Source organism: Poecilia reticulata, chromosome 17, assembly GCF_904066995.2.
Source record: "Poecilia reticulata chromosome 17, P_reticulata-male-v2, whole genome shotgun sequence".
Taxonomy (NCBI): Eukaryota; Metazoa; Chordata; class Actinopteri; order Cyprinodontiformes; family Poeciliidae; genus Poecilia; species Poecilia reticulata.
The window spans coordinates 15,459,136-15,481,608 of NC_088846.1; the positions used below are offsets into that span (position 1 = coordinate 15,459,136).

General features: G+C 41.5%; 1 protein-coding gene and 2 non-coding genes across 10 annotated transcripts; all 3 read left to right on the forward strand.

Moving 5' to 3' along the window:
• The first annotated feature begins 1,841 nt into the window (after positions 1-1,841).
• Positions 1,842-22,116, forward strand: eif4g1a (eukaryotic translation initiation factor 4 gamma, 1a). 8 transcript variants are annotated; one of them, XM_017310148.2, is made up of 33 exons: positions 1,842-2,277; positions 3,977-4,099; positions 4,187-4,273; positions 4,445-4,477; positions 7,022-7,042; positions 7,361-7,540; positions 8,137-8,233; positions 9,487-9,597; positions 9,874-10,016; positions 10,231-10,323; positions 11,037-11,112; positions 11,202-12,035; positions 12,841-12,926; positions 13,041-13,227; positions 13,510-13,643; positions 14,069-14,182; positions 14,281-14,664; positions 14,866-15,012; positions 15,114-15,350; positions 15,903-16,007; positions 16,099-16,350; positions 16,474-16,591; positions 17,125-17,227; positions 17,402-17,793; positions 17,905-18,017; positions 18,097-18,269; positions 18,368-18,493; positions 19,002-19,083; positions 19,196-19,294; positions 19,557-19,700; positions 19,909-19,990; positions 20,226-20,366; positions 20,641-22,116. In XM_017310148.2, the coding sequence occupies exons 2-33, from the start codon at positions 4,025-4,027 to the stop codon at positions 20,820-20,822; spliced, it is 5,151 nt and encodes a 1,716-aa protein (XP_017165637.1). In that variant the 5' UTR covers positions 1,842-2,277; positions 3,977-4,024; the 3' UTR covers positions 20,823-22,116. The 8 variants fall into 8 exon arrangements, with proteins under 8 accessions (XP_017165637.1, XP_017165638.1, XP_008432350.1 ...); XM_017310149.2 differs by having other exon boundaries at positions 13,044-13,227; XM_008434128.3 differs by lacking the exon at positions 9,487-9,597.
• On the forward strand, positions 14,695-14,772 carry LOC145548171 (small nucleolar RNA SNORD66). The gene has a single exon (XR_014084463.1). It is a non-coding gene; the product is annotated as a small nucleolar RNA SNORD66 (small nucleolar RNA).
• LOC145548170 (small nucleolar RNA SNORD66) lies at positions 15,401-15,475 on the forward strand. The gene has a single exon (XR_014084462.1). It is a non-coding gene; the product is annotated as a small nucleolar RNA SNORD66 (small nucleolar RNA).
• Positions 22,117-22,473: the final 357 nt, after the last annotated feature.

Sequence of the window (22,473 nt, forward strand, 5' to 3'; positions counted from 1 at the left end):
AAAGAGCTATGTTTTTGAGGTCCATTCTTTCAGTCTTTGACCAAGGAAAAATGTCCTTCACTGTATTATCTTAAATCTTGTTTGTGGTTTGTTCCTGAGTATTCAATGAGTGCCGTCAAATTAATTCTGGCAAAGAGAAACTGTCTGCTGAACACTCATTAGGCTTTGGATTTGACAAATTAAAATCATTCTAGAAACTTTGCTCCACCTCTTAAAAGATTTAGGTGAATGCTTGCAGACTTTATTGGCAAACATCCCAGGTCACTCTCAAAGTAATTCAATTCAGTTGTTCCAATCACTTCCATGTCCTCAGGTTTATGAAATCCAGGGGGCAGGGATGTATATTTCTACAAACTTCTGTAAAGGAATGGGTCACTAAACATGGTGCCTTCATAGGATGAAACCTGTGTGTTAAATTCTGGGATTCAATTTACTCACTACCGAATAATAAGCAGCCAACAATTAGTGTATCAGCATCAATATAATTGTGTGCAGCAAAGTGGAAGGCTTTGTAAAATTACAGAATTACATCAGTGGATTATAGTGAGAGATTGTCTTTCAGGTGTTGGACTCAGTTAAGGAAACCTTAATGCTTCAGTATATCAATACCCCTTCCTGTTCCAACATGATTGCACACCACTGCATAAAGCCAACAGATCAACCTTTTTCCAAAGACCGAATCGGACATGAGGACTCAAGAATATTTATTCAAATTCATCAGACTGAAACCACAACGTTGAACCTAATGTAGCATACGTAAATTGGCAACATGCAGCAGCCAGAGGACTTCTGTATCACTGATATGCTTAGGTCGCTTTTTATCTCTGAAAATCAAGCTGGTCCAGTCTGTGCACTCCTCTCCTGGCATGCTCTGAAAGACTCTCCTCCTTATATATGTATAATAAAACAGTGATGCACACTGAAATAAGACACATAAATAAATAAATATATTTTTAAAATATTTGATTACTATTATTGCTTTATCCCACTGCAAAATTATTGTGAAATACAAAACTACATTTTTTTAGAATAATTTGAGAAACAAATCAGTAATTGGATAATTTACAGAGGGAAAATGCAAATAGATGAATCCAGAAATAGGAATAATATTAAAGGTAAAACAAACTGTTAGTTCAATTCTGAAGCATATTGGACTTTTTTTTTATTATTTATGTTTTTACTTACTTTTGGCGTTATAGTCCTCTGCAGTTCAGTTTAGACAAGTGAAACAAGTAATTTAATAACTCTTTGTGGGATCATATAATAAAAATGATTATTCTTAATCTAACTTTTAAGATAATTGAATAAATTTAGCTTTGATTACTTTTTAAGCATAATTTCAAGCTTACGTACTATCACCATTTTTTAATGATAATTATCCATAACATTTATTATCAATTATTATTATTATTATTATTATTATTATTATTATTATTATTATTATATTATTCATAATATTTTGTGGATTTTTTTGTCTCATGTAAATTTTGTTTTGCTTCTGTTTTTAAATATAATTTTGCCTCTATAATGGTGCAGCATTTTGTATATTCCAGTGGTTATTTGCTGCTCGAAAACAAATTAGGTTTACAAAAAGAAGAGCGGAAAATAAATAAATAATAGCAGAAAAGAGAACCAAACTCGATATCCTTTGAACCCTCCATTGCTCAGACTAAAACATATTTACTGTATGCTATTATTTATTTATTTTTCAAACATCTATTATCTTTTTTTAATTTCATTTTATACAGTGAAGATATTTCTTGTACGCTTCCTCAAATGATTTACTCTCCAGTATCACATGACCAAGGAACCGGCATCAAATTGTAATTTCCCCGGAACTTACCCATGCGACTTGGAGGCGCACCGGCTCCGAACAGCAGAAACATCGCACTATGGCCTCTCTCTAAGCCTTGCGTACGAGAGAGTACAAATCTAACCGGCAATCCGTCACCATCGACGCCTTGATCATGGACCTCCAGTCCAGAGGCTTATTTGGGAGTTATCGCAATTATCAATAGCACTCCCGAAGAGCGATATTATTATATATTTTTTAAACCACTGTCACTTTTGAACATCCTGGGATTTAAACCGAAGTGACATCAGTAGCACTCACCCCATCTGCCGGTTAGCCAACTAGTTCGCTAAAGTCAATAGCCAAGAAGGGCTTCACTCGTCTGTTGCTGCAAGGACAAGCAAACAAACTTTCACCAACAGAAGACTGACCAGAGGCTGATTCCCCAAGTTCCCAATTTACAGCCCTGACACTGTTGGTACCTGGTAAGAATTAGGCCGGTTAGCCTTGTTGATGCTAGCTTTACGTTCACTCGAGCTAGGTATTAGTTTTGTCAAAGGCATGCAGGTTGAGCAGGCCCTGCCGGCTGTCAGCACATTCGCTTAGGTAGCAAGCACATGAATGCTGCTTTATTTCAGAGAAAAACCTTTGCAGTCAGTTCAGTTTAACATTTATTAATTGAGTGCTTATACTTTGAGTTGCTGTTCGCGGTGTTTGACTGAAGTTATCTTGAGGTTCGCTGAAATGACAGTTGGTGGCTAATCTTCACCGGTTATTTTCATCAGTTACTTCTTACCTCGTTTTGGTGTTAACCCTGTTATATCATGTGTGCAGACAGCGCCTTTGTTGCAAAGCTTTGTTTTATACGAAGTTACCAGTGAAATGATTATCTGCAAAGGACGTGATTGAATGATAGATTGGATGGGTTCATTTGATCGTGGGGCTTTTTGGGCCTGTTTAATTTGCTCATATCACTCTTAGCGCTAAACGGCTAGCTGACGTCCACCAACAATAGCTCCACAGTAACCAGAACGTGTCAGCCCCTTTACTCGGGAACACTTTGTTTCCTCGTTCTCGCGTTTTCCGACAAAACGTGTCGCCCATTATTAGTACGTGCCAAATTGAACACCATGTACTCCGGGGTTAAATGCGGACTGAGCCACGTAGCGTAACTACAGAAAATGTCTGTGGTAGCGGGACACGTAACGTTAGCACGCAGGGTGGTAGCTACGATTTACGAGCGCCTGCCACGCTAGCGGGTCGGTAAAAATCATGTTAACCCACATCTTTGCTAAGACATAATAATCTTTTCGTTGAACACCCGTCATCTTTAATGAGGGTTCGCACGCCCGGCTATCCATCACTGCAGGCTTCACAACCATATGGTAGAGTTGTGGCTTAAACCCCTAAAGCATGGCATTAGCTAGCAGCTAACGACGGTTCCTGTGTCAGAATGTCATGCCTGTTCGAAACATCAGTTTTTCCTCTGCAGTTCCTTCATGTTGTTGTTATGTACGATCTTTAAAATGTTAATAAGCTTTTCTTTTGTGTTTAATTGAAAATTCATCGACCTTAACATAAACTCACGGTACTTGTACAGCTTATTTGCCCACATGGACCTAGCACAACACTGTTAACACAGTAAATGCCCTTTGACCTGAGGTATCCATTTTCTTAAACTTACTGCAAGTTAGAATTTGTCTTTAGCTGCCAGCTAAAGACATATTTAGCTGACAGCTACTCTGTCAGCTAAATATGTCTTTAAACTATTAGAACCAGCAATTAGTAGCTTCCCCCGTTTGCCATTGTAAAGATTTGGATGGACAAAACCTAAATTGTACTTATATTAATGTTTTTTACTTTAACTGGTGTTTATGTTTAATGCTTTGGATACACAATATGCATGTGTGGGAGGTGGTGGTGGTTTTATCTTGGGCAAAACCCACAGACCACACCCTCTTTGCTTAGTGGTGGTGCCACACTAGAGATGTGTCCATACAGTGGTGTTCTTACCCATCATTGCCACAAATATAATTGGGCAACATGTTGCGCCCATGCCTTGAATTATTCAGTTATAGGCAGTTTATTTTTGTAATAACTGTGATTTAATTGGAAACCTTTTTAAACACATTATTTAGAGGTTGAAATACTTGTCATTTGTTGTTGTTTTTTTCTCTCTCAAAGGCTGGCAACACACAGCCACCCTAATGCAGACGAATAAAAGAACGTGAAATGAACAAACCACCACAACCTATAACGGGACCCACCTCTGTCCCAAATCCCTCCCCGTCTCCTGGATTAACCCAGGTGAGGCCTACCTTCTGGGTGGAATGTATTGATTGAGTAAATTGGAGTTCTGTAATAAAGTTATTTTGTTTTTTTTACTCTCTCCAGGCTGCATACGGCCCCGGACAACCACCTTCTCTTGTTTTTGCCACCCCTCCACCTCCACAAATGAACTCCGCACAGCAGCCGAGACAGGTATTTCTTCATGTTGGTTGGGTTTTGGGATTTGATGTGCTGCGCCGGAAGTCTTTCCCGCTCTTTCACCTGGACTTTTGACATGGCTTCTTTTGCTGCATTGCTTTGGCTTAGTGTTTGTGTGCCTACAACGTCTGTTGTGACCTCTACTCTTTTCTGCTGTCCTCCCAGTTTGCTACAGGGCCTCGTACTTTACACCAACAGGTACTAACTCTCCTCACTTTGTCCATATATATCCCTTCTTTGCCTTTAGTGTAATGCATGTTCTCACGACCACATTTTCAGAAATTACACCCAAAAACTTCTTTAGTTTCTTTCTTTTTTTCTTAGGCTGACACTTCATTCTTGAGATGCATTTCTTCACACCACAGTTGGTAGTTTTTTCCAGTAGGGTAACACAATGTTTAAAAAGCAGACCCATCAATTATTTTGCTCACTGTCACTGCTCACTTTTTTTTTTGTCAACTTCCTCTTTCCATTAAATTCTCCTAAAACTAGCTTAAGTGATTACCAAAAAATTTTTTTCAATTTGCTAAATGCCAAAATGAGTGATTATTTTTTTAGGCAGTTTTTATGATGTTGTCTTTGCTAGAATTCGCAAAGAATAAATTAAAAATTATGAATCCACGGAATTTGTATTGTCTTCATCAGTTTGAGTTTTTGTTACATTTCCAAAATATGCAAGATAAAAATAGTCTTGGATTCCACTTTAACTGCTTATAGATTGAGGGAAAAATATCCCTTACGGTATAATGGCTTATATTTTTGTCCATTATCTCAAATTGGGTTCACCTGATCTCAGTAATTGTGATTTCCCTCTTTGCCTTCCAGTTTCATCTATTGACTTGTCATCCTGGTGTCTTCTCAAGGGGAGTTAGTTAATATATCTTTCTTTAAAACGCTGCAAGCAAACCACAAGATCAGTGCATCTTTGCCTGGATGATTAGTCATAATGTCATCTCACTGTGAGCGTTTAATATTTCAAGTATCTGCCAGGAATAGTAAAATAAGCCAAATTCACGGCTCATGGAGCATAGATCATCACTCAAAGGGACTGCTGGCATTTCTGTAGCTTATGTACGATCTGGGTGGATTGTTTTAGACTTTTTTTTTTTTTTTTGGAAATATTTATCATCCTTTCATAATAGAAGAATTAGCTCTGCAAGAGGATTTTATTAATTTTCTGCTCATTTTTACAGATTAATGTCTACAAATCACTTAAAATAAAACCAACTTAGAGGTCATACTGTGAACCTTTTGGTATTTATATAATCTACTTTCAGTGCATGCAATTAAACAGTGTCAGGTTTTTGGTTATTCATTCTACTGCGACAGAAGCTTTTGATCCAGGGAGTTTCTGGCTGACTGTCTGGTAATGTCAAACATTCGTCTTTTATTAAGTAAAGTTACTGCTTTGCTATCCCAGTTCATCCTCTCTCTGTCATGACTCCTCTGTGCTTGTCTTTCCAACATATTAAAGCTGCTCTGGTAGCCAAGTTTAATACTTGTTAGATTATTCGTTAGAATTAGAGCTGCAAATATACCTGGAATGATTAGAATGGGGGGAGGGGCTAAAAATGCCTGAGGAAAAATCCTAGACCTCGATTCTTCGTTTATTTCACATTGTTCAACCACATATTTCTCCGCACACAGTCTGTCACAGGTGATGGGTTTTAGTTTTTGCACAGCGTGCTTCTGTTTAGGTTAAGTGGTGATCGAGAAAGTCGGGAGATGATGAGCAGAAAAACCAGGAAAACAGACCCCAGTCCGTTAGGAACTTTGGTCCATTTTAAAAGTTAACTTGGCGTAACGGCGCAATATCGACCTGCAACTTCACATAAGGATAAGATCAACTCTATCGTCCTAAAGGGAGTATGTCGTGGGTGCAGACAGACTGCAGGGGGTGGAGCAAACATTTAAAGAAAATAACGAGTCTCCATGATTCAGAGGTAAAATGTGGAGCTGTGCGCTGCCTGTGGTTTGCTCTGCGTGAGAAATGCAGAACAAACAAATGGGTTTTAGGGTGCAACGGAGCTGGTGACTCAGTCGGCGTAGAAGCCGCTAAACGGCTTGCCTCGCACACATGATCTGAAGTCGGAGTCGCAGGCAGATAGATCATTCACAGGCAGATGGATCACACACAGTGATAGACAAACAGGAGGCCAGATGTAATGAGCTGTAACAATGCGCTCCACAGTTGGATTAACCTGGCTCTGAGCATCTGCAAAAGATTTTCAATGACCTTAGAGAGGTAAATATGTTACACTGTAATGATGCTGAGATATTCTTAAAAGAAATTTCAGTTCTACATTTACAGTGTAGAACACCTACTAGTAGGAGCTCGAGTGTTGTTTTGCTGTCAAGGAAATATTTAACAGAAAGATAAGTTTGGAATCGACATTGAGTACACTGTTGCAAATGAAACCACAAAGATTAAACAGTGGGTAAAAAAACTAAAAAACCCACACATTTTGAAACATTAATTACATGCTGTAATTTCACACCAGTTTCTGCAAACATCTTAAAAAATATTTGTCCACCTTGATATTGGACCTTTCCACAGAGTTGCATGTTCATCTGTCACCATGGTTTTGGGACACACTGCTTCCTGTCACAGCCTTTGCTTTTTATTTTATTTTATTTTTTTATGTTTTTGCAGTATCAACCTTCCTCATTGTCTCTAGTCTTCATTTTCTCCTTAATCTCACTCCTTCTCTTGCTTTCTGCTCACGTGTTGTGCGGCTGAAGGGTGGATACAGAGCATTGCAGGTAACCGCTTTTCTCTTCCCCCCTCCTCTCCTAACTTCGATAACCCGACAGGGAAACAAGACTGAATAAGCAGTGTAGATTCCATATTGAAGCTCTCAGCTTGATGCAGAAATTAGCAGGTGCTGTGAGTGCGTCGTTTCCCCTATATATGCAATAGGACCAATGCACCAACCAAAACGTTCTCGCCATATGTGAATAAATGGGCTAGGCATAGCATAGTTTTGGAGATTAAACGCACACGGAGCAGATTTTTGACATTTTTCTCAATTCTTTTGCTTTGTTGTTTCTAATGTTTTCTAATTTACGTCTTTACTCCAGGCTTACTATCAGAGTCGACCCACTATGGCCGCCAGCGCTCCTAGGGTGCAGACAAGCAGCGGCCCTCGACCTGTTGCACCTGCGCATGTGTACCCTACCAGCTCCCAGATGATGATGATCCCACAGCAGCAGATTCCTTTCGGTGGCTCTCCTCAGGGCTATTTTATCCCACCTGGACAGGTTGGTTAAATCGAGTTAATTATCAGCCATCAGCTGGGTTTTTAAAATCATCTTTATTTGCGTACGCCCACTCTGCTGTATGAAAATGAGATATTCTATCTAAAAATAAAAAAATAATTAAAACAAATTTTAACAATGTTAAAAATTTAAGATATTTATTATCTAGCATCTAAAACTAAAGGAAACGATTTAACATGCTGTAAAATAAACTACTAATATAGATTTGAATAGTGAATCAATATGATAAGAGTTAAAATGTTAATGGGGCATCTCAATTCTGAACACAATTTTGTTGAATTAAAGTTTTGCAAGCATGGTTTTGATTGTCAAATGTTTATGCTGTGAGAATCATATTTACATATTTTCACCACGGGACCTTCTGGTGGGTTCTCTTTGGTTCGGCTGCTACCCGTTCTAATGTTCTGAAACGGTTTCAACATTGCCATTTATTAACACACAACATGTCTTTGAGTGTCTGAAAAAAAATTTCAGACACTCAAAGAATGTCTATAAAATTTCATTTGTTGTTGTTATACCGTGTTCAGTTTGTTTCTGAGGATGCAGCTTTTTACCGGTTCTCAATGTTGTTTCTGCAGTACCGTACTCCATACATGCCTCCTACCCAACAGTATCCTGTGACCAGCGGCACAGGCTTCTATCCTGGGACTAGTCCTGCAGAATACTCTGCTTACGGTAAGGATTTTTACCCTGACACCAACAACAACAACCAAGCACAGCCTTCAGTTTTACCATTGAAGGATATGACATCTACTAAATCCCCCCCAAATTATCCTCAATATATAGATTATAATTTCTACCCTTTGTCTGGAAATTGTCACTGCTTTTGTTATGGTTTTGCTTGGTTGTTTTTTGTTTTTGTTTTTTTAGTTTTTTTTAACATATATTTCTGGTGCTTCTCTGTGTTACAATATTGCTGTAAGTGTTATAGTGCTAGTTGCACGTGGTCTAGCTTGATTCTGCTTTGGTCCGTTTTCTCTATCTGCAGTCACCTGACACTTCCTTGTAGGTCCCATGAAATGACTTTAAAGCTCATGTTTCAGATGAGTCTGCATACCCTGAGATGGTTAATTGGCATCTGATGCTGTAAGGGACCAAATCTGAATAATACTCAGATTTGGGTGGACAATTAACTCAACTTTTCTTAGGTGCTAAATTTTCAAACTATCATCCAAATATAGCAGACCTTTAAGTAATTGTGTATTGTGCAGCATGTATTTTCAAAAATATTTTATGTAAATATTTAACATAATGGCATAAATATGCTTGGGATAATGTGAGATTTAGATTGTACTTAACTGCGTTATGGTTTTAACACAAAGGTTTGAAACTAAAATGTTTAACATTCAAACGGCCCGGTCTCGGAACGTTTGCGGCGCGCGTTCTCTCTCCTCCCTCCCCCTTTCCTGGCTATTCACCGTTCAGTAAAGGCCAGCCTGAAAAATAAAAATTATCATCCAAAATAAGAAAAAAATCTGCCGTCACTTTGACTAGGTTCACTCAACTAATATGTTGCAGATCAGTCAATAATGTCTAGTGGAAAATAATGTTTGGCTGTTTCTGCCTCGTCATTATACATGAAGGGAATGCAAGCAGAAAAGAAGACAACTGGGTGGTCTGGACAGGCTACAGTAAAACTTTGAAGTTGTTGTTAAAGTATTCTTTCTACTTATTCAACTAATAGCTTTTATTTCCCACTGTGTCAAAATTCTCCAGCCACTTTGTCAATCATTTCCAAAAGTAAATCGGAAGTTTCCTATGAGCGGGAAGGGTCAAACTGTTGGTCATTTCCTGGGACCTTCTTAACACCCTGCTTCCTCTGGATCCTCTCATTAACTCATACTGCATCTGTCTCTTCCTGCCCTCTCTTCTCCTCCTCCTCCCGGCCCCTCACTCCCCTTTCCCTTTTCCTTGCTGCGTTGGTTCAGAGCCCTCTCTTGCTGCGAGGGAGAGGCGGGGTGGTGGGGGGAGAGGGGGCGGGCGAGAGAACGGCCGTCTCTCTCTCCACGGTGCTCCTCTCACCTCCCAGCGTTACCCCGGTGAGTAGTGTGCGCGCGCTTGTGGTCTGCGAGCTTCAGTGGCAATAATCTGTGGCACTTCCTGTCTCTAATTACGTTCCTACATGTTTTCTTTTTAGACTCGCTACTGTTTCAAAAAAATACCAGGTCTTAAAAAAGGGCCATTGCGGTGTAACGCATGTGTATTATTTGTTAGTAGTAGAAAATGTATTAAAAGAGTTCTGAGCGCTAAACTACTGAGAAGCTGCACTTTGAAATCTCCTTGCCAACCAACTGTGCATCTGTTTCTCCGAGCAGCGGGAGCGTACTATCCTGCTCAGCCGCAGTACTCTGCGTCAGTCCAGCCAGCGCCGGTGATGATTAACCCACAACAACAAGCTCCGCCTCCCCAGCAAGCACCCACACAGCCGCAAGCCCCACCAAAGAGGGAACGCAAGCAGGTAGCGTCTCCCAACAAAAGGCCAGCACACATTCTGTGGGAAAAAAAGTGAATGGAGAGAAATTGTATTGTTCTGTCTGCATGGAACTTTCTCTCTTTACCTGAAAATCACAGTGGTGTTGTGTTGTGTGGCAACAATTGTGCAAAAGAGACTGTATCGTTACCCACTGCCAGAGTATATTAGGAAGTAATATTACCGATTTTCTTCCTGCCAGATAACAATACGAGACCCCAACCAAGGTGGGCGTGACATTACAAAGGAGATCATGTCGGGTGGAAGATCTACCACAGCAGCAACCCCCCCACAGGTCAGTCATCCGTTTAGAAAGTCAACTCTGTACTACAGGAGCATTATAAAGCCCTTAACACCCCACAGAGAATTTAGTTATTAGGCAGTGATAACGCCACTAATAACATTCACCTAAATCAATTGTAGCATGTCTCCTTCATAAGAGACCAACAGATCTTGGTCACATGTACTGTCTGTCTTTTATCACAGACATATTTTCTTTATCATTGATTTCTCTGTTATTTCCCACTAATAACCTTATAGACCTGGCATAGGACTCAAAAAAAATGTCTCGGGTAACACATTGAGGTCCGTTACGTCTGCCTTAAAAACAGTTGGCTTGTCGGAGGACAGCTCCACTTCCGCAAGGCCGGCCCCGCCGGCCGTCGTCACGTCAGTTCTCAACATTAATTAGTTTATCGCCACTCTGCATTGTGACATATTGAGAAACTATGTTGCTTAATGCATCGAGTGTCTCTTGACGATGCTCCTTTTGATCAGATAATGAGTTTTGGGATTATTTTTTGATTAAGCTCTTGAGCATTGTGATACTGAAAGTGTGCAATAGAAAGTGATTTAATCTACATTAGCAGATCTGAAGTGTTCACATTCACACAAGTTGAAAGACTTTTTTTTATTTCATAGATTTAAAAACAGAATAAAAATTGTCACTGTAAATTAACTGCATTATCTTACACATTGCTTTAAAAACCTGTTTGTCTCTGACCGTAGGCATCTGTAGCAGAAGTAAGTATTGCCCAGACCAATGGTGAAGTCGGACAGACTGTTGCTGTAGTGACAAGAAGAGGTGAGGAAACATTCGAGTTTGACTACCAAACAAATGCTGTCGGCACGCTTTATTTATTTTTTTAATTTTCTAATTTTCACACTCGACAGATGAGCCCGCGGAGTCTTCTCCCTCCCCTGAAAGTCCTCCTCCTGCTGCTCCGTCAAACACGGATCCTGTGGTGGAGGCCAAACAGGAAGTAAACAGACAACTTACTCCGCCTGTTGAATTAGCAACTCAATCTGTGGCCGCTACGGCCGCAGCTGAGAGACTTTCCCCGTCGCCAAAGGAGCGGCAGTCTCCGCCTTCCCTCCCATCAGCAGCAGCAGCAGGTATCAGCAGTGTTGCTGAAGCAGAAACAGCGGTCAGCTCGAAAGCCGGCGACACAGTGGATGCTCCGGTCAGACCTTCTGCATCACCGGTAGCACAAGAGATGCCGGCAAAAATAGAGGAGCCGCAGGCTGCTCCGTCTGCGGAGAAAGAGGTGAAGCCAGAAGGAGCTCAACTGGAAAAAGAGGAACCGACAGCTAGCGCCAAGTCAGAACCCCCCGTTGAAGTTGCAGTCACCCCTGTGGAGACTGTGAAAGAGGACGCTGCTGCAAAACCGTCAAGCGACGTCTCTCGGCCCCTCGCTGTACCAGAACCTGCTGCTTCACAGGCCGAGGATGCGGACCAGAGCTCAGAACCAGAACCGGTAGCGGTTCGGCCAGCAGAGTCTCTTCTTCCCAACGGCCTTCCTCAGGAGACTGAAGAACTCTCTGAAGATGTCCCGGTGTCTGACACTACGCCCCAGGACAAACCCGACCCTTCTCAATCTCAGGAATCAGTGACACCAGCACAGAAAGAAGAAGAGGAGGAGACGAGGGAGGAAGAGCGGCTGCAGAAGAAAACTGAAGATGCTCCTCTTGCCTCTGCCAGCTGCCCAGAGGAAACTACTATGCAAGGTGAGATTGACATGATCCTCACTCACTTATTGTTGGTAGTAAAAGAAAAGACGTTAAAACATGTTCACCTGATAAAATAAGTTGGTTAACTCTTTCCCCTTTTCCCCCTAAAAGTCCTGAGAGTTAAAAGTATAAAAAAAAACTTCTTTCTACTGCCACCCATGAACACCACACTGTTGTTTTCACCTTAATTATGAGAAGCCCTAGAGCTGAGCAATGAGTCTTAAAAATAAAATCATATCTAGAACGCAACAACAAAAGCAGTCAAATGGATCCACTGTTATGTACATCAAACCACTACTAGGATTGATTGAATAGATGCTGGTTTTTACTACAATGCGCCTTACTCTTTAAGCTTAAGGCAGACCCATCGGTGTGATTGTTTGGCCATCTTCCAGGTAGATGATGGGATCGTTTTACTGGCGCCAGCAAGGATATGTATTTCCTTGGGTGTGAAATCTATTGATTTTTAAATTGCCATGATTGTCTTCCTTTACTACCACCATGTGTTTTTATTACTGTTAAATACAGATTTAAACACAAACTACAGATAAGAGTGTGACATCTGCTCAGGCTGCTGAAGTTGGTTTGTGACAAGGGGAAACTTTTGGCAGTGAAGACATGAATTCTAATAAAATAAAAAAAATCATTCATCTCAATTATACATCAGAACAGATCATGCTGACGTACAATAAATGTGGAGGAAATTGAGAGAAAAAAGGTTATTGCATACAGAATAAACCAAACAGGTTATTGTTTTTTTTTCCCCTTCTGTTTTGTTCAATAACTTGTACTCTGTCTGTAGCTGCTACGTCTGTGCCAAAGAAGAAGAAGAGCATGAAAGAGCTCAACAAAAAAGCCATTGGGGGCCTTCTGGATGCCTTCAAAGAGGTGAGACTCCCTTCAGCTGCTGTGTCACTGACAGTAACACAACTTTGAGAACAGGTCAGTCTTTATGGCTCTTCATCACTATTGCAAGCTAACTTAAACATAATTATGTTTTAGCAGGAGCCGGATGCCAAGCCTGTTCCTGAACCCTCAGTAGTCCAGGTCAGCCCTCCAGCGACAGCTGAGCCTCCCGCTGAAGTGGTAGATGAGACCTGGGAGGAAAAAGAGGACAAGCAGAGTACTGAGCCGGACAAACTCAAATCCACACTTGAGCCAACTGAGCAGAAATACCAGTACAAAGAAGGTTAGTTGTGAGCACTAAAGGAAACATTTGTCAAAGTTATTTGGTTCAGTAATTCATATAATGTTAAAATGATCATGTTTCCGAAAAGATTCAAACCGTTTTATAAAGAGAAATTGTTAAAAGATCTATGGAATTTTGATGAGATTTTGTAGTGATTTTCTTTCTCTTCCTTCCAAGCAGCACTTTTCTTACTCACATTACTTACCCTTGTATCCAGTTTAAACCTTTTAAGCGTGCACGTGAATCAAGTTTACTGATGCATCTCGAATGTGTGCTACTCAGAACTGGGGGAGCCAATAAACCCAGAAGCAAAGAAGCGGTATGACAGAGAGTTTCTTCTGGGCTTCCAGTTTAGCAGCGCTAGTATGCACAAACCAGAAGGTCTGCCTGTCATCAGTGACGTGGTCCTAGACGAGGTATGTTGCAGCTTGTCTGGAGTCATGTCGTGGCTTTATACCAGGAAAAGGCTTTTATTGTGAAGGTTTTAGCTTTATTGCTGCTCTGAATATGTTGTTCTTTCCTTTTTTGAGTCTGTGTACACCAGTTGACAATTAGTTAAACAATCAAAATTAATTTGATTATTTATTTCAACTGTAATTTCAACTGTAATCGGCGGACAATAGAAAGGACAGAAGAAATTTTAACAAGTGTAATTTTGTTTTGAAGCAACTATACTACATCCTGTAGTTCCATCCTGTGAGCATGGAACTACAGTGCATGGAATGTGTTGATCCCTCTGCTTCGGGACTTTATCGTCTCCTCTTCTGATTTCAGAATAGTCAGAGGTGACTCATCTTTGCAGGTTTATGACCAGTATGTAACAGCCTACTTCACTTTCCAGGTAAACAAGACTCCGCTGCGACCTGTTGATCCCAGTCGACTGATGAGTGTGGGTTCGGATTTCACTCCTACATATTTGGGGGGTCTCGGAGGCAAATCTGCAGGACGACCCCAGGTTATTGAAAATCACAGCTTCCTCCGTTCAGAATTATTACAACTTCACGTTGCATTTTTAAAAAAAAACAAACGTACTTTTCCGTTTTGTGCTTTCAGCCCTCTGGGTCACATCGCTCCCAGCAGAGCTTGCGAAAAGAGCCCAAGAAGATCATCATCATCAACAGCAGGTCCCTCACGGAGAACGTGCAGCTCAACAAGGCTGCGAACGCCTGGAAGCCTTCGACCATAAAGCCCGAAGACGGCAACTCCGAAGAGGCCGACGCTGAGCAGGGAAAGACTCAGGACGTGTTCAAGCGTCTGCGCAGCATCCTGAACAAGCTAACCCCGCAGAAGTTCCAGGAGCTGATGAAGCAGGTGATGGAGCTGAAAATAGACTCCGAAGAAAGGCTGAAGGGAACCATCGACCTCATCTTCGAGAAGGCCATCTCAGAGCCCAACTTCTCCGTAGCCTACGCCAACATGTGCCGCTGCCTTATAGGGGTGAGTCGTGTGCTGTGCACACCGTCGCTGCTCTAATGATGACTCACTTTTTGTGCCACGTGTCTGGGCCACTGAATTGCTCATGATGGTATTGAGGAGCTGAAAGAGCAGAAATGATCTATTTTCGGTCTGTGCTTATCCCCCAAATTGCTGCTGATTTTAAATTGAGTCAACTTCTGGTTGGTTGTTGCCCCTCTCCAGCTGAAAGTGCCCACCCCGGATAAACCTGGAAGCTTTGTAAACTTCCGCAAACTTCTCCTCAACCGCTGCCAGAAGGAGTTTGAAAAGGACCAGGACGATGATGAGTTTTTTGAGAAAAAGCAGAAAGAGATGGAAGCTTCCAAGAATGTATGTTTTTTTTTTTTTTTTTTTTTTTCTTAATTTGTTTGCACGAAATCAATCTTGTGGCCACGAAAGCACAAGCGAACCTCCTGCTTATTTCTCTGCAGGACGAGGAGCGTGAGCGCTTAAGGGTGGAACTGGAAGAGGCCCGAGACAAAGCTCGAAGGCGCTCGCTGGGTAACATAAAATTCATCGGCGAACTCTTCAAGCTGAAAATGCTGACGGAGGCCATCATGCACGACTGTGTGGTCAAACTACTGAAGAACCACGACGAAGAATCTCTGGAGTGTCTCTGCAGACTGCTGTCCACCATTGGCAAAGACCTGGACTTCGAGAAGGCCAAGGTTAGTTGGTTATCGACATGCACAGAAGGAAGTGGGTGACGTCAAATAGTCTTCTGTGATGACTGTTTCTTTGTGCCACGTGTCTGGGCCACTGATTATTTATGATGGCTTGAGGAACTGAGAAGACTTTCAAAAGTATCTTTACCCCTTGACATTGATGTGCATTTGTAGTCACCCCTCTTTAACCTCAGACAACTAAACACAAACAAATGGCTTTCAGAATAACTTGGATGGGAGAATCCATCAGCAGGAAAACTGCTAGTTTTTTATTTCCCCCTTTATCTTAAATACAAAATGAGTGCTCTGAGTTTCTTGATCTTTGAGCAGATGGCCTTGTCTGAGTCTGTACACTCCAGTTACAGTACAAATCGATTTCTAAATTAGTTAACAATAATTCTTAACAATATTAGTTAACAATATTTCAATACTCACGATTAAAGGCATTATGATTAATTGTGATGACAAATGTCAAGGGAAAAGCTCAAGGGGTATGAATACTCTAAGGCACTGTACGTGAACATATAAAAGCCATAAATGTTGTGTCTTTCTCAGCCTCGTATGGATCAGTATTTCAACCAGATGGACAAGATCATCAAAGAGAGGAAAACCTCGTCCAGAATCCGCTTCATGCTGCAAGATGTTTTGGACCTAAGAAGGGTAAATGATAATCAAAGTTGCAATAGAGCGGCTCAAAAATAAGTGTCGGTGCTGATTATTTATTCATTTCTTTACCTTTTGCGATTCTTAGAATAATTGGGTTCCTCGTAGAGGAGAACAGGGTCCCAAAACAATTGACCAAATTCATAAAGATGCAGAGATGGAGGAACACCGGGAACAGATCAAAGTCCAGCAGCAGCTGCAGTCAAAGAAGGACAACCGGGGTCCGCACACGCCAGCAAGGGGCCGGGCCGCCCAGCCTCAAGACGAGGGCTGGAACATGGTGCCCATCTCCACAAAGAATCGACCCATCGACATCACCCGCCTTAGCAAGATCACAAAGGTAAAACCTCTAAAACCCCGAGCGTTACTCTCTGATGTGTTACACATCGGAATGCTGCAGTTTTGTGTAAATAAGTGTTGAGAAGCTTCTTTTCCTGACTGTGGCTCGGTTGTGTTCCTGCAGCCTGGGGCCCTGGACTTCAACAATCAGCGGCTGGCTCCGGATGGGAAAGGCATGTGGGGAAGCTGGGGAAAAGGCAGCAGCGGAGGAAGTGGAGCTAAACCAGCAAGTGGAGAGCAAGGTAAGCCTCTATAAGTATAGTATAAACTGTGTAAAGGTACTACTCAAATTAAATACTTTACAAAAATTTAAATAATCACTTGACTTTCAATTTGTGTAATTGAGATAAGGGTGGTCTTATATTATGTTTGTTATTGAAATTGGGGGGGTTGTCAAATGTGTATTTTGCTCTCAGACCAATCAGGTTCATAGGGAGTGAGAGAAGTTTGAAAACATAAAATGTTGGTTTATTTTAGTTTGTCCCGGCAATGTAGAGTACTACCACAAGACATTATTAATAATGGTAATAAATTATATCATACAATAGTGAATTGAAATGCCCTTTAGTTCATTTGTATTGTTTCTTTGTAAAAATGGTTGTGCTGGAAAAGTTGACAAACTAACCTGGAAAGTGCTTGAAAAGAGCTAAAGTTTTACTGTGGAGAAAAATATATGAACCATGCTATAAGAAGCTTGGATTTAAGGCAATTTTTGTAAAAAAATTTTTCCCTTCAGATTTTGACCTTTTGATGTACGTCTTTCCTTTTCTTATAGACTCTGGACGTCCAGCCACCAGCACTCTGAACCGATTCTCAGCTCTGCAGCAATCCGGGGCGATGTCCTCATCAACAGACACCGATCGCAGAGTTCCTCAGAGGTAATTGGAAGCAGCGCAGTCCTCCGTAAATTTCCCTCGTTGCCTCGCTGCCGTTTTCTTCTCAGCTAGTTTTCTGCTTCAAACAATTAGCCCTCAGAATAAATGCACAGTAGTATTATTTAATCCTTTTAACACGCTGGAAATGTCTAAAGTATATTAATCCGTTCCTTCTAGGTCGAGCGGCAGTCGGGAACGTGGTGGTGACAGAGACCGGAATGACCATGACAGGGATCGCTACGACAGGTTTGCTCGCAGCGAGAGACAGGACGGGAATCAGTTCTCCAAGAGAAGTTTCAGCAGGGAATCACAGGAGCGTGGTGGAAGGGGCGGAGACAGCCGGGCCGCAGCAGATTCCGTGCGCCGCGTTGCCAGCATGACCGACAATCGGGACAGAGGAAGCAGAGACCGAGGCAGTCGGGACAGAGGAAGCAGGGACAGAGGAAACCGAGAGCAAGGCGGTCGGGACCGAGGTAGCAGAGACCAAGGCAGTCGGGACAGAGGAAGCCATGACAGAGGAAGCAGGAGCCAAAGTGGTCGGGACACTGGTCCAAGCAAAGACCTTCCAGGTATCCGGGGTTAAGGAACTAGGACGAGATTTAAAACGAACATTGGCAGTCTGTTTGACAAAAAAAAAAAAGTGAGCATTATCTTATTCTCACCTCTTGTTTTTTGTCTAGTTAAGCGGGAAAGTGTTCCTGCTTCTCTTCCCAAACCTGCCATGACAGAAGAGGAGGTGAGGAAAAAGACCAATGCCATTATTGAAGAATACCTCCACATCAACGACGTAAAGGTACTAAACTGTTCCGTCAGGCGCACTTCTTATTAGTAGTACTTCCATCTCTGATTTTCATCTTCTTCTTGCCCTGTAGGAGGCGCTGCAGTGTGTTGCAGAGTTAAATAGTGCCTCTCTGCTCTACGTGTTCGTGAGCTGTGGCCTCGAGTCGACACTTGAACGCAGCACCCTTGCCAGGGAGCGCATGGGTTTGTTGTTACACCGGCTTGTAGAGGCAGGGACGTTGCCCGTACAGCAGTACTATCAAGGGTAAGAAGAGGTCACTGAGGTCCTGTGTCTCAACAGGAACATTTAGAGTTGAAGTAGAATTAGAGATGTGAAAGTAAAGCGTTTCTGTTTTCTTTTAGGCTCCTAGAGATCCTGGAAGTGGCAGAGGACATGGCCATAGATATACCTCACATCTGGCTCTACCTGGCAGAACTCATTACTCCCATGCTCCATGACCGGGGCATCCCTATGGGACAGCTCTTTAGGTATGAATAATGCCGGCATTCACTTGCCATGGGGTGTCATATGTATCATATGCACCTACATTGTTTCTGTAATTAATCAAAATTGAAACATTAAAAGGCCAAGCTATAATAAATACAGAATGTATCGAAGTCTTTCTTTCCAAAGGCTTTATTTGGCTTGAAGTGCAGTAGAACTATATGTCTAAATACTAGCTATTGTCTGGTTGTTGCTTAGCATATTTTAACATAAATTATAGATTTCTAATTATAACCGAAAGACAATTAGATTTTAAGAATAATTTTCCACCTGGAGTAAAAGAGGATTAATCGGATGGAAATCTAGGTCACATCTTTCCAGCCAGAGGCCTCATCTTAAATCAAAATATAACATATTAAACTTTACTTTTTTTCCCCTCCCACTTGAGTTTCCTGCTGTTGCACTAATAACAAACGCACAGAATAATTAAATATTGTTGCAGTCTACAAGCTTATGGAAGCTGAAATGTTGATGCGTTGCATCTGTCTACAGGGAGATCTCGAAGCCTCTTGTGCCTCTGGGGAAGGCCGGCTTGCTGCTGGCACAGATTATCAAGTTGCTCTGCAAAGGAATGGTACGTACACAAGTCTTAAAAGCGGAGGCTCGCAGTTAAACAGTCTGGCTTTGTATTTTTGAAATATTTCCAAACCCGACTAAAACATTTTTTAACTTGTTTTTCTCGCTAGACTCACGAGAAGGTTGGGTCTTTGTGGAGAGAAGCCGGACTAAATTGGAATGAGTTCTTGTCCAAGGATGAAGACGTCAACAAGTTTGTCACAGATCAGGTACGTTTGAGATTTTAGACATCTTATTATGATATGAGAAGCCATATCTTGTCTGATTGTCCCAATATGTGTAAGTTTCTGTGAAGCCAAGTGTCTCCTACATCTTCGAGAGTGCTAATATCTTCTGTTTGATCAATTACCAACTTAGCTGTTGATCTAATTTGCGCTTGGAGAAAATGTAAACAAGCTAAGATGAAAACAACCCTCACCAAGATGCTGAACATCGTCTTTCAGGCTTGCTTACACATGTCGTGCATTTCAGAAAGTGGAGTTTACCACAGGAGAAGAGACGGAGTCGGAGGAAGCTGGAATGAAGCAGATCCTCAGTGGAGATGAAATCAGCAAAGAGCTGGACCGACTGCTTCAGGAGAAAGCCAACAACCAGCGAATCAGAGACTGGATTGAGGTGTGTGGTTTAGAATATAGCGGTAGTTCACGAACTGTGGAGGGAAAAACATATCTTTTTAATGTTTTATTAATGTATGTTAGTATAACTACTTAAGGAAGATAAAGGCAAACAATGTCGTTCATCACGTAAAAATCGCGGCCACTGCTCCATCTCTGTCGTAGCTGTGATTATTTTTTTTCAATAATACATTTTGATTCTTCTTTAGGCCAATCTCGATGAGCAGCAGTGTGCTTCCAGCCAGTTTCTACGAGCATTGATGACATCGGTGTGCCAGTCCGCCATCATATGTAAGTGGATCTGATGCAAAACTTTATCACATCTAGACGTCTAAATGCACCGAGTCGCTGCCTTACGATTGGCTGATTCGCCCATATACCTAAAGGTGGCATTTTAGCACATTTCTGTCAGGCCACTGTTGGCCTTTTTAGTGGAGACACTCTAGAATTGCAGCAGTTGTGAGAAGCTCCATGTTTGTGTTTTTTTTTGTTTTATTGTTTTTTTTTTCCTAACATCACAATTTAGGTGACAACCCGTACAAGGTGGATGAGAAGCAGATCAAAGAGAGAGCCAGTCTGCTGCAGAGATACCTCTGTGACGAGGAGAAAGCGCTTCAGGCCCTTTATGCCCTCCAGGCTCTCATGGTGCACATGGAGCAGCCTGCAAGTACGTTTTTATTTCATTTATTTGAATTTGCAGTGAAGTGTCTTTAAGAGTACAGACGATGAATATGGTCGTTTAGGTTATTTTGACCGTTTAAAGTCGACATTCCTCAAAAAGACGACCATTTTTTGTCTCTTAACAATCAAAGTGAAAAAAGTAAGTGGCTGGTTACTCCATAACCTTTGCTTTGCAATCCACCTGCAGCAGTCTGCTGAGAAAGCGCTGACTGTTTTGCCACGTGAATGTTGCCGCTGACCTCTGCGCTCCGTTTCTTCAGGCCTCCTGCTGATGTTCTTCAACAATCTTTACGACGAGGACGTGATCGACGAGGAGGTCTTCTACAAGTGGGAGTCCTGCAAAGATCCGGCAGAGCAAACGGGCAAAGGCGTAGCCTTGAAATCCGTCACCGGCTTCTACACCTTCCTCCGCAACGCCGAAGAGGAGTCCGACAAGGACTGAGGAATCGAAATCCTGCTTTTCATCAAGACGTGGGGGCGGCGGGGAGGGTTCGGCAGGAAACTGCGACGAGTAGTAGACAATATATTTAGCCCAGAGTGGCAGACTCGAATCAATCCTCAATGAGGATAAATCTTTATTTTTATTTTTTTCTTTTTTTTTTTTTTTTTGTTTGAGAGATGAACTCAGAAAACAATCATTTCTCCCTTCCCTCCTCTCCTGCTTTACACAGCAAGTGTCCTCATGAAATAAACTTGAAAACACACTCAGCAGGACTGCTTGTTAATGACGTGTGAGAATCCACACATCACTACAAAACTGTTTTTTCTTTTTTTTTTTTGTGTGTGTTTTTTTTTTTTCTCTCGTTTTTTGTCACAGTAACACAAACCAACTGGCTGCTTTTTCATTCTCCTAGACGATTATGCCTAAATATCCTCTGATCCTGCAGGAAGCAACCGCAGGGTGTGCGGTGCGGTGGGTTCCCTGACTCATGGACGGATCTAACTCGCAGGTCCTCTCTCTGTCCTTTACTGGAGTGTGCAGCATGACTGAAGTGTGCTTCGATTAAGAATTCAGTGGGCAAAACGTTTGAGGACTTGAAACTGAACTGGGCAAATGGGGGAGTTTTTAATGCAAAGGTTGTCTATTTTCTCTCTTCCTGTTTCCTATCATGAGCTTTCAGAGAACCGATGTCGGCTTTGACTACAGGCCGTTGGTCTTAATGCTTCCTCTAAGCCATCTTTTCCCATCCCCGGTAGTGAACCACACTGACTGACTCTTCATCTTTACTTCTTCTGTACTTTAACCTGACACCTATCGACCCAATCACCGTTAGAAACTTGAAATCTGCAGAAAGAAAAAAACAAAAAAAAAACGACTTGATGAAATTAAATGTATACAAAGGGGAAGGGAGAAGGGGAATAAAACTAAAATAAAATAAATATTAAAAAAAAAACAGAAGTGATCCGAAAGCCTTTTCTACTTTAAGTGGAAACTCATTTCAGGACCTTTCTGTAAATATATAATGATGATGATGAACTTTTTTTTTTTTTCCTGTTTTATTTTTCAGAACCTATGAATTTCTGATGTAATTGCAGTGTCTCCTTTTCCAGCAGAAACCACAGTTGTCCAGATGCAGAGAGGTGCTTTAGATAATTCAATGATTATTAGTTTTATTTGAATTTTGTAAATATTTTTGTTTTGCTTTCTTTATTTAAGAAATGATTGCTTCTTTTTGCATCAGAAACTGGAAAGATGAGGTGACAGAAACATTACAATAAATGACTTATTAAGTTGCTGTGCAGAGTTTGTCTTGAAATGTGTCTGAATGTTTACCGTTTGACTGGGAGGATTGTGTTTCTTCTTTTTGTTTCTTTTTTACCAGCCGACATTAAACTCCACAGAAGTAGGAAGCGGTGATCAGATCTGCATCCTAAATCTGATGTGGCTGTGAAACCTGGATCACATCTCTTGGGTCTGGTTAACTGCTTCTTTCATCTCCAATAACATCTTTAAAAGTTCATATTTTTAACTAAATATTCATGATGCAGTCATTTTTGAATTACTGTTGCAATGTAGGGATTTATATAATCCCATGGGTACAGTTTATCACATTATTGGAGGTACTTGTGAGAGCTGCTTCACGTTTGTTTAG